A 12,439-nucleotide genomic window follows, 5' to 3' on the forward strand; every position below is an offset into this window, starting at 1 on the left:
GGGAGAACCCCATAGGGGATGGTGCACATTAAAATGACCGAGCAGCAGAAATGGGTGAGGTAGCTGCCCAATAAGATTGGGTAAGTCTGCCCTGGTGACATTGTATAACTGAGGGATATAAATGGTACAAAGGGAAAACGTCAGATAAGGAAGGAAAAGGAGAACTGCAACAGCTTGAAGATGAGTATTCAGGCAGATGGGTTGACTATTAACATCATACCATATGAACAGCATGACTCCCCCAAGAGATGGAATGCCAACCTCAGGGGGAAGGTCAAACCGACCGGGAAGAAATGCAAAAGCTCAACGCAGTAGTGAGGACGCAATTTTGTTTTCTGAAGACAGAAAAAGTGGACGCTGTAATTATAAAATAGCCATAAATCCTCTTTGTTGGATCGAAGGCCACAAATGTTCCATTGAAGGAGAGTCATGGTGAGGAAAAAATGAAGGAGTGTCACCTCAGCAGCTGCCTAGTGCTAGCCTTCGAAAACTCGCTTCTACAGGGCACAGAGGCAGGAAGATCCTGCTCCATGAGGTCCACAGAAGCATCAGCTTTCTTGTGCTGTTGGTTTGCAGAGCCTAATGCAGAAAAATGGTTGGTGGTGCGCACCAGCAACATGGAGGCCGGGCGGGCAAAGGTGTCGTCTGGTGACACTGCCGAAGAGGATCTTTGAGTTGGCGAAGGAGAAGACGTTTGCCTTTGTTGGAATTCTTCGAGCTTTTCCAGTTATCAGAGGAAGAATCCTGTGTTTGTTGGCTGGAGTGATGTAGGAAGCCTACACAACAGTACTCTTCCTGTATTTCTGGCCAGCCAGTTATGTAGCTGGTGACTTTGCCCCTCAAGCAGAGAGTTTGATGGCATGTTGCACTGCGGGACAGTGATGCTACCGTGACACTGGGCGATTTCACAACCTCAGAGCCGAATTTAAAGTCACATTTCTGCATTGCCATGTCCTTCATGGAGCGAGATGTAGCAAGATCAATACTATAAGTGTCAGATGGTAGAATGCAGGGTTTGTGACTAGCCAATAACTTGAGAGTGATTGGGTAAGGAGCTTTTTCTTTTACCTGGATGTCCTGGACAGCCCACTCATTGAGATACATGGGACGATCTTGAGAGGAGATGGCACGGCTGTCATCGCAGTTGACACAGTGGGGGGGAGGAAGCGGCAGACAATCGCACTCATGCGCATCCCTACCACATGTTACACATTTGGCTGGGTGTTGACAAGACATTCGAGTGTGGTTGAAACAATGACACTGGGCCCATCAGGGTCGGAATGTACAATCAGACTGTGGTAATTTCATAGCCTGCTTTGAACTCTGATGGAAACACCACTATCAGAAGTGAGAAAAAGAGTACGTGGGGGCTCTAGGGATGCATCTACTTTTTTCATCAGCCAATGGACTGCAATGACGCCCTGATCAGAGAGGTATGTTTGAATTTCTGCCTCAGTCAGACCATCAAGCAGCCTAGTGTAAATAACACCACATGAAGAATTCAGAGTTCTATGGGCCTCGACACGAATGGGATAGCCATAGAGAAGTGAAGCAGCAAGCAGTTTTTGTGCTTGAGAATTAGGATTGGTCTCCAAAAGCAAAGTGCCTTACCGCAAACGAGAGCAGGATTTCACAGGGCTGGCAATTGCACCAACACCTTTCTGAATAATAAATGGATTTGCCGTTGCAAAGGACTGACCGTCTTCAGTATGTGAAACCATGAGGAACCATGGTGCAGCTGGAAGGGTTTTTGAATCGTTAGCCTAATTGTATTTACATTTTGTAAAAGTTGATTGTGAAGATGATTGGCTCATTACGAGAAAATTCTCCAAGATTGCCAGTGTCTCAGATGGCACACTCCTTCCAACATGGGGATCCCCTTCACAAGGGAGTGTACCCGTCTTAGGTGACTGTTCACACCTCCAGGACAACTGACAGTTGGACCAATCAGCAATTTGGGAAGCTAGCAGCTCAAGCAATCACCCCTCCCTGGGCAAACCCAACCTGTCAACCCAGAGCTGGGAATTATGCGTTACCCTGTCACCTGTTATGCATCAGATGCATGGGTCGGCCTTCAGGAGCACACAGGGAGGATGAAGACAGAGGAACCTCAAACTCTGAAGCTGAGGATGGATAGGAGAAGGTAAACAAAGAAAAGAAAAGGAAACAGAAAACAATGGGGAGACTATTCTTAGGTCAGCGACGGACAATGCGGAACATTCTCAATAGCACCCCAATTCTGTTCCCCAAGGGAGGGGAAAAATAACAGCAAGAGGAAACACACACAGCACAGAAGGGAAAAGATGCTGCAAAGGCTAGGGGCCTGTGGTAGCCAAGCACCTAAGAGTGGTGAGCCCCTGGGGGAAGAGGGCAGGTTGCAGGATGTAGCAGCCACTCCCAGCGTCGATCAGTGGAGTGACACTGGTGGAGGTGTGGTGGCGGCAAGACCAAGGCTGTGGCTGCCAGTGTCTGTGAAAGAGTGGCAGCATGGTACACAATGGCCTCCGAGTGTCACATCACAAGCTCAGCTCTGAGATAACACCCCGCCATACTGGCAGTCGGGGTGTGCGGTGGCAACACAGTGCGGTTGGGGGCAGGCTTAGTTGGGTGTGCTGGGGTACAGATAGTTGGGGGGGGGGGGGATGCAGCCTGATGGAGCCACAGTAGTGTGCTGGTGCTCAGGTAGATCACGCACAGCGAGCACCACATAGCGCACCCTGCATGTATGGCTGAACACATGATGTCCTGTGCCACAGCTCGCCAGCTGGGAGCTGGGAGCTGTAGGCACCTCTGCTGCTGCCTCTTGGTGTACTGGGTCACGCATTGTGGAAGAACCATGTGCTGATATCGTGGGGGTGGTGGCAGGTGCCTCGCTGCCTGAAGACATGGTTTTGTCACCTCACACCAGAGGATGGGTCCGGTGGTGGGAGTGAGGTGGGATGTGTCTTAGGCAGTTCTGCTGGGGCAGATGGTGGTGTCAACAGCAGGGCGGCCTCCACTCTTGGGTCCCAAGTGCTGCACATCAGGTTGGCGCCATCAATCAGGTACTTAACCACCTCCGGTAACGTGAGGAGCTTGCAGTCGTACATGGCCCAACTCCTCTTACGGACAGAGCACTTCATAAAAAAGAACGACTGGGGCTGCCAGGGACCTCCAATGCTCACTGCATTTCTAACAGGGGCAGTTTTTCAACACACAAAACCTGCCAGACTGTGGTACGCCTGCGATGATGTCACACACCTCTGTAGGGCTCGAGCTGCGCAACTTTTAGGGTGAAGTGCATGGAGTCACTGGTAGTTGAGGAGCCTGCAAATTTTGTCTCTGTGGAAGCAAACAACAGTCGGGATTGCAGGAACTGAAATGCAGCAGGTAGATGGCGGTGGGGTTCAGCCGGTCGATGTGACAGGAGCGTGCGCCGGGACTGTGATGATCCGCGTGAGCTGATGCAGTGGCTGAGAAAAGCGTGAAACCCAGTTTTATGCACTTGTAGATTGGAAGGGTGGGGGTGTAAGGGAGGGGTGGTTGATTACTGGTCGAGGGCAAACTCTAAGGTAGCAGTAAGATCAGACTCACCCTGCAACATAATGCTTCACGCCCTGTGTCAGTGCTGGAATGGTGGAGTAGTGTGCTGCACAACAAACGTGTGCTGGTGTGGGAAGCACTAGATGGATGGTGGTGAGATATGGTGTCAGCAGCCATTAGATGCAACTGGCTGCAGTGTGGAGGGGGAGGGAGTGGGGATGCGTGGGGAATCAGTTTACACAGTTTAAAAAAAAACACTGTTAATGTTCTTCAAGTACGCTCAATGAAGCTAAGCTAACATTGCGATCAAGGGAATATGCAAATAGTAAAATGATCTTGTCCGACAGAGATCAACTTCGCCCATGGTACCTCAAGTTTGTTTATTTGTACTTTGCTGTGATCAAACACAGAGACTAAAGCAAATACAAGATACAAATAAATGGATTTGAGATACTGTAGGTAAAGTTAATCTACCACAGTTGGGATTGCAGTCTTCTAACGACTGTGTGCGTGGTGCTGCAGTGGTTTGCACACAGTTCAGAACAAGAGGTCTTATCTTACCACACTTGTTATAATTTAATGGGCCACCTGAAGCAGATACTCCACACTTATGACATGAGAAAAAATGCTCACAATGTTGTCTTTTGCTGGGTGATGCATAATCTGCTACAGCGCAGTAGGAGTGCATTGCTACACACTCTCTCATTGAAGTATCAGTCGTGTAGTTGATAACCACGGGTTAACATCCAAGTGATTGATTGCAATGCTCACAAAAGAGAGAGTGTCTCTGGACACTTTAAAGAGATTTTCCAGCACTAATGTGAAGTAATTTATGGAAATTATATATGTTCATAACGTATTTAAATCTTGGGTTTATACACATCACTACACCTGATAAAAAAAAAGTACATGTCTAAGCCTGGTTTGAACACCAAAGTGCTTTAGGAGCATGATACTACTGAAGGTACACCTGCACATTTTTTCAATTTGGAAACTCATTACATGGACAATTATTCATGCGGGTGGGGTTGAAACTCGTAGGGTGCCAGGAAAAAGGCACCAACGAATCAGGGATCATCCCTCAAATTTTTGGACTGGAAATCAAACACAACATATTCATTATCTAATAAAAATGTATTAAAACCCAATTTTCCTTCACAACATGTCAAGTAATTTAATCTACAAAGTGATTAGTTTAATAAAAACATAAGATTAATAACTTTTAATAAGAATTTTGTAATCGTTTCACTACTGAGGTGAAATTTTTAGTAACATCTGCAACACATTTATTACTTTTCTTATCTTTGCTTCCACCTCAAAGAAATGCTCTTATATATTATATGCCTACAAGCAGCTACAAGAACAGCTAGCAATCAAAGGGGATAATAAACAAACTGGATGCTTTTTACTATGTAAGCTATTTATTTCACTTACAAATCCATGCAAGATGCTGTGAGATGATAGTTCGAAGCAACTCTGTGGCTGATACAGAATATTTGAGATAAATGATCATTCTTTGATTAAAGACAAATCACAATTATGTTGAATAAAATTAGAAACAGAAAGCACAAAATTCCTTACACATTTTATCAGTTAAGTAAGAGAGCAAACAAAGATTACATTCTAATTGAATTCAAGTACTGCTAGATTTGTAACACTGTAAATAATAAATAAAAAATAGACAAACATTTATCAGAATGGTCGAAATTTAAAGTACTGAGTTGTTATAATTAAAGTGCAGCTACCCACTGAGGTCCAGTGGCAACTGTAATTATCATATGGTAGCAAAATTTGGTAGATATGCTAATGTGTTAAAGTAGAACCAATTTACACTAGAGGGGGGAGGTGCGTAGTTTCAATTTTGGCCACCAGATGCAAATAAAGCACTGTACACTGTTTGTATGATATACACAGTCATGTGACTAGCCATTATGTGAATAAACGGTGAGACTATTGAGAAGAGAGACCGTGCACTATTAGTGAAACACTTTTATGTGAATTGCAGTGGTTACAGTGTTGCATCGAGCGAGTATCTCTGACAAAGATTTGATGAGAGGCCCAATGTCATTAAATAGTTTAAAGATTATGATAATGAAATTCACAAAAATGGGTTAGTTTAGTGTGGCACTTTGAAGAGGATAGCATCCTACCCTGGTGGAAGTCTCAACAAAGCTGTCTTTACTCTAGCTGACCATGCAGCCCGGAACATGCAGCCCCAGGTAGTGCAAGCGCTCGGTCAGTATCATGAGAACTGTCCATCCCATGGTCAACCATACGGAAAGTTACGCAGTTTATTTTACACTGGCATCTGTACAAGATCCAGAAGGTGCAGCAACTGAAACCTCAAGATCTGCAGAAACATTCTGAATTTCTCAACATATGTGACTCTGTGGTGTGTATTCACAACTACCTTTCTTCTTGGTACATTCCTCTTTGCAGAGACTATACCCAGAGGGTCTGTCAGGTGTACTGTAATGTCTGTACATTATTCAGACCTCCTTGTACAGCATGTGATTCCTGTTCTGGAACAGTGCAATGGTGTGTAAACCACTGTTTTCATGAAAGATGGGGCAACACCACCTGCCGCTCACCCAGTGAAAGATCTGCTTAATGCAACCTTCCACCGATATGTTATCTCTCAAAGTTTTCCAGATGCATGGCCTGCAAGATCACCTGATCTGAATCCTTGAGGCTTTTTGCTCTAGGTATATCTAAAAGAATGTGTTCACCTGGGTATGTTCAGTCTCTACTTGTTCTGAAGGTCAGTATACAGGAAATAATCATTCAGATTCCGCCACAACTACTGCGAGCAATTGCTGATCACATGGTCTTAAAGATGCATCATCTTGTAGACATCTCAGTAGCTCATACTGAGCAAACTGTGCAAGCAAACGTTAGTAATTAAATCTACATTGTGTCTTTCTCATTTGTTTGGCATTTTCTGCCTATGTCCCATCTGTAATATATTTCAAATGAAAATGATTCTGTCAGTTTTTCTTGCATTCACAACTCCAGATTTGCCCCTTTGTGGCCAAAACTATTTTTTTCCGTTCTAAATCAGCTCCAAATTAATGCACTGGAACATCTATCAAGTTTCACAGCCACAACATTATTAAAAGGAAAGCTGCCACTCGCCATATAGCAGAGATGGTGAGTCACAGATAAAGGCAGAAAGCTCAAATTGTGAGTGTCTTTTTGTTGTGCCTATGTGCGAATCAGTATATCTGCTGTATGGTGAGTGGCACTTTCCTTTTCATAATATGTTACATTCTATCCTGGATTTTTCCATTGTATCAAGTTTCACTGCCATTAAGATAATTACAGCCCACACTGGATCTCAGTTAGTAGCTGCACTTTAATTAAAACCCTCCCGTATAAAGTGAATTATAGTCTTTGGAACACAAAATTTACACGCCTATTTTCTTGTAGTGACTGCAGTATTTCTGAAAAGTGACTTTTATAACTATAGTGTAATCAAGAAAAAACTGCTGTGACCATGGCTCCTCAATAAACCTCTTCTGCTCAATTCCATTCTGTGTATCAATCACCTATTTGTGACTTTCATTAAACATTATCACATTTTCCATCATTTTATCCTTCAGTCTTGTTTTGGTCCTCCTCCTCCTCCCCTCCTTCAGAAAAATATGCAAGGTAGGCTATTCTAAATACATGCCCTGCCCAGTGTAGCCTAATTATAAATATTAAAATGTTTATAAAGTGCACCTAAGCTTTTCCCCCTTCATTTTTCAGTTCTTGGGAGTAGTTATCCATGCTATGTGGAAAAAAAATCTTTGAATTCTTCTTTCAAATAAAACAGTCCTTCCTCAACTTAGAATCTTACAATAATACTGCAACATTCAAGGGAGTTGCAAGCTTTCCTGTTAGCAGCAGTTATGCATCAATTTCTGTATCATTTCAGTTATTTTGGCTATAAAGGTTTCCTACTTCCAGCCCCTTGCGACATAATGGCTATTTTGCAATTTGTGTACATTATGTTTGAGAGATTATCTTCTGGGCTAAAGTACAACATCTGAATATCACGTGAAATGGGTGCTACTATGTGGTGCAGGAATTCATCTGAAATGTGTTTTCATGACCTCTCTCAGTTTTTCCTAGGATGTGGTTAAATAAAACAGGTGAGATGTAATCATCTGGATGCTATCCAAAGTTCATTCTAAATTTTTCAATCTTCCCAAAGAAGTTTTAATTTGGCAGAAGTTTTCTTTTCTAAACATCAGTAATAATTTAGTTAGTTTTGAGAATATTTCAAATTGCATGATAGTATTCATTAGTGTTCAGCAATGTATGTTGTCTTATTCCTTTTTGAAACAGGTAAGAGTTGTGATACTGGTCTGAAACACTCAGGTAGTTGCTGTCTATGGCCTAAATGTGTACACATCTGTTTCTCCAAAAGTGCCACTGCTCTTCACTATAGAAAACTATCTGGTCCCCTTTCTTTAAAAAGATGGGAAAAAACAAGAAATGGAATAAAAACAAATGTCAAGGTGCCCTCAAGAGACTTCAAGTCACCCAAAAAGGTGCAGATTTTACACCTAAGAATATGAAAACAAAAACATGCACCAACAAAACATTTCTAAAAAAGCCTTGCTTCTGTATTTATCACTTTTGCATGTTGTTGCTTTATTAAGAAGTAAGCAAATAGCAGTTATTTGGTGGAGTAGAGGGAGGTACAATTCTTTACATATAATTATTTCATTTTGCTCCCACATCATCTTCAAATCTCAAAACAGTTTATTTTTGTAAAGCAATCTATCTTATAAATAGTAGTTCCACAGTTAAAATATGATTTTTTCCTTTACATTTCCTCCCCTCAACTAATATTGCAAATCTATGTAAACATAATTCAGAATAGAAATAACTAAAGTTTTAGATTTCCAATTCCTTTTTCTCCTGGAGGGAAAAAAATCCTGATTTTCCTACAACTTTGTTGTTTCATGATTAACATCTGAACTCTTCATTTCCAAAAATAGCAATTGGATAATTAAGTAAGTGCATGATTCAACCTCTTATTCTTTATTGTTGGAACTACAATATCTGCTGATAATTATGGACATCTATATTCATTTGGATAATATATGCTGATCATCGACTACTTCTTGCCAAATAAAATAGTAGGTATATAGTTGCTGACAAATCCAGTACACAAGAGAAGATGGAGGATAATGACCGTATCATTATTTTCATGCTAAGGAAGACTAGATCATCTTTGTCCTCCTGTTTCCAAACATCAGTGTTTATTCATATCTTTGCACGTGTTTTGAAATAAGCAAACGAATGCATTATACATTAAATTTTTCTTAAAATCTGTTTCATAATTCATTACCTGGTGTACACGTAACTGCTGATAAAGCTGGATTGTCAACTTCATGAATTGCTCTTTGCACTATGGTTTCAGCCTGCACCACACAGGATACTAGAAAAAATGGAAGTAATTTCAGAATTATCACTCCATAATTAGCAAAAAATAGCCTATATTCAATGATATGATATGATATAATAATAATAATAATAATAATCTACTTGACTGAAAGTTAAATTAGAATATTAAGTTTAAATATCAGTTAAATTTACACATCATACAACAATAAACATAATGCAGAAGACTTCAATTACTGTTCAGGAGAATCCCGTTCTCAAGACTGTTTTTAGATGGTCAAGTCCCAATAAACAATGTAACCTACATTCTATTTGTAAGTTTTGAAATTGAGTATTTGAAAGCAAAAAATGTGCAGCCAAACAGAACCTTCCAAAAGTTCAAGCAGTATCCCTTATGAACAGGGGCATTTAGGATGACTTACAAGGAAAATCAGTTCCTGGTCTCCAGTTGACTATTGTGGGACGATGGTAGTTCTCTTATATTTTAACTGCCAGTGTGACTCAATTGATTAAATGAGTGAAAAGAGCTTCATCAGACATTTTATTTGAGATACTAAGATGCCAATTCTTATCATTTCAGATGACAGTAAATAACTTTCATTTCAAAAGTACAAGCTATAGTAAAGAGCTAATGGAAGCTAGCCTGTTGAGCATGTGAAACCAAGTAATCACCAGTCCACTGTTGTTTGCATTTGTCAGATAGTGACAGGGCCCAAATAAACAATCAAGGCAGATGTGTAGTCCAGTTAGTCATTTCTCAACAGAAGGGAGACAGTCAGTTATTCACATCAGCCAGAGCACGTGGAATGAGGAAAAAAGCCAGACATCAGTACCTCTATTTTAACAATTGAGCAGCATGTATTTAAAAATGGTGACTAGAAATGCTGAAGCTAAGATATCTTCCCTTCATCCCAATTATATTGAACCGCACAAACTGAGATCCTCATAAATCAGGCAACTTTACTGGCAAACTGTTGCTCATACACTTCACAGTCCTGGAATCATAATCAATGGCTACCATCACTTACAATTCACCAGAAAGTGCATGATCTCAATTTAAGAAAACTAAAGCCTAAAATTCTGGTTGCAATCTTTCCAATTCTAAATCTGCAGAATTTTAGTTAATTGAGTGAAAGTGGTCGTATGTCTGATGAAGTGTCAGTAGCTCAAAAAAATTATTTAAGAATCTGTCTTTTGAAACCACTAATACATTCAAATTGTTTTCTTTTCATTTACTTCGAGATCCCTTGTCTGAAAATGACTGAACTGCATAGCAGAGACTACTTCCTACTGTACCAATTACTAGGGCATCTTCTCATTCCTTTCACGTATGGAGTGTAGCAAGAATGATTGTTTAAGTGCCTCTACACACACTATGATTAGTACAAACCACAATCTTGTCCTCATGAACCCTACGAGAGCAATACTTATGGTTTGTGTGATATTGTACTTCATATCCTGGAGCTAACCAATATTGACAAATGTAAATGGACTCCACATAAATTATATTTAAAGTCTCATCTTCGGAGAGACATATGAAGGAACTGTACTTTCTAGAAATATACCTCCTCCCCTTCCTGTTCCACTGACAAATAATGAATACATAGGAACAAGAACAACTTTTTGGAAGCCTCCATATGGAATTTTACAAATCAAAGAAAGCATTTTCTTCCACTTTTTAGTACAGTTGCCTGCTATAATTAAATATTTTTTCTATGTTAGGAGATTTTCCATCCATTCCTTGAACACAATACAAGTTTCTGCCATAGCATCACTTTGAAAGAAAAAAACCGGGAACTTCATTCCATTTTGACAATTTATGTTCTTACACCAACATGTTTGTCATGAGCAATACTTACCAAGTATGCTTTTCATTCTATCCTCTGCCTCTTTCTTTAACTGATCCTGAAATTTTTTATGCTTAGCTTCTGCTTCCTGTAACTGTTGATCTAACTCTTCCTTCTGTGATAGAAGATCATGGAGTTCACTTTCAAGATTACTTTTCTCTTTTAACACCCAGTCCACTCGCGCTGCAAGTGTCTGTAAGCAAACGTATCCATCTTCCTTCAAGCAATAGTATTACATAAAAGAGAAATACTTCAGATGAAACATGCGTAAGTTAAAACATTTTCATTTTAAATTTTATTTCGATTGTTTTAAACATTCTTATATGATTCCACATTTCATTTCAAACTGTAGTAATGTTTCCCAACTTTTAAGCATGTAATAAAACTACACATCATACATGTAAAATTACTGGATCATGCTAAAGAAAGGCAAAGGGAAGGCTGTGGGGCAGCCTCATATTATATATTTTACTAACCTCATTCTCCAATTTTGCAGTTTCTTGTGCAGCCTTCAGTGCAGCTACCTGTTCGCTAGCCTCATTTGCTGACTGTACAAGGTTCTGCTCCATTTTTGATCTCTCAAACTGCATTTCCTGCAATTTTGCTTCTGCTTCTGCTTGCAGCCTCTGAGTTTGATCACTTACAGTTCTTGCATGAAGTAACTGTTTATCTACATCTGCTTTCTAAAAAATGCAGAAAATGGCGTAGGTAATTTTACTTTTGATTACATTACATTTCATTAATACTTGTTCCATAGATCATGAATACAACACTTCATAATGATGTGAAACTTATCAGTTTAACATAAGTTTTCCTTACAGAATATAATTTTTTTGCCACTTACTACTTAATATCTAAAAATTCAACTACTGAGGAGAAGGAGTTGTCAATCAGAAATTCTTTGAATTTGTTTTTAAATATTTGTTGGTTATCTGTCAGAATTTTAATGCAATTTGGTAAATGACCAAAGACTTTTGTGGCGGCATAATTCACCCCTTTCTGTACCAAAGTCATATTTAAGCCAGAATAGTGAAGATGATTCTTTCTTGTAGTGTTGTAGCTGCTGGCTTGGAAAGAATGACTGCATACTGAATACCGTATTTACTCGAATCTAAGCCGCACTCGAATCTAAGCCGCACCTGAAAAATGAGACTCGAAATAAAGGAAAAGAAATTTCCCGAATCTAAGATGCACCTGAAATCTGAGACTCGAAATTCAAGGGGAGAGAAAAGTTTTAGGCCGCACCTCCAAATCGAAACAAATTTGGTCCATTCTAATATGGGACACAATTTTGGTATAATGAATCACGATACAGCTACAGTAGTTTGGTTCGAGTCGTAAGCTTAGCAGTTAAACTTTACCAGGTAGCCATTGCTATGCGTCAGGCGCTCCGTTCGTATTTATACGGGTACCCTTCCTTTTTCACGTGCTTCGTCTGGTTTGGATCGATTGCTTATTTTGCTTTGATCTGATAAGTGCCGTTTTGTTTGTTATAGGTGTTTACGTCACTCTAAGCTGAAAATGAATTACTGTGCTGTGTCATACATTGTTTGTCGCATTCTGATAGTGCGTGTTTACGGCGTGTCGCCGCTCGCAGCATGGCTTGCTTTTGTGCACGCTACCGCCGCTTACAATTAAAAAACAAGAGAGAGGAATCGTCTCATTCGCGAAAC

The 12,439-nt window shown here is 40.4% G+C and overlaps 1 protein-coding gene across 4 annotated transcripts in view; it reads right to left on the reverse strand.

The window, feature by feature from the left end:
* LOC124789301 (huntingtin-interacting protein 1) overlaps window positions 1-12,439 on the reverse strand; it is a 523,418-nt gene that overhangs the window by 42,571 nt on the left and 468,408 nt on the right. For 3 of the 4 annotated variants that reach the window (XR_007016111.1, XR_007016107.1, XM_047256618.1), the window contains exons 12-15: window positions 11,243-11,449; window positions 10,779-10,959; window positions 8,867-8,956; window positions 4,957-5,004 (exon numbers count right to left, since the gene is read on the reverse strand). Coding sequence is in view for 1 of the 4 variants with exons in the window: in XM_047256618.1 (XP_047112574.1) it covers window positions 4,957-5,004; window positions 8,867-8,956; window positions 10,779-10,959; window positions 11,243-11,449 (526 nt within the window). In the remaining 3 variants the exon portion in view is untranslated. The remainder of the gene's footprint in view (window positions 1-4,956; window positions 5,005-8,866; window positions 8,957-10,778; window positions 10,960-11,242; window positions 11,450-12,439) is intronic. The other variant, XR_007016110.1, reaches the window with a different exon arrangement.

This window comes from Schistocerca piceifrons, chromosome 1 (assembly GCF_021461385.2).
Source record: "Schistocerca piceifrons isolate TAMUIC-IGC-003096 chromosome 1, iqSchPice1.1, whole genome shotgun sequence".
NCBI lineage: Eukaryota > Metazoa > Arthropoda > Insecta > Orthoptera > Acrididae > Schistocerca > Schistocerca piceifrons.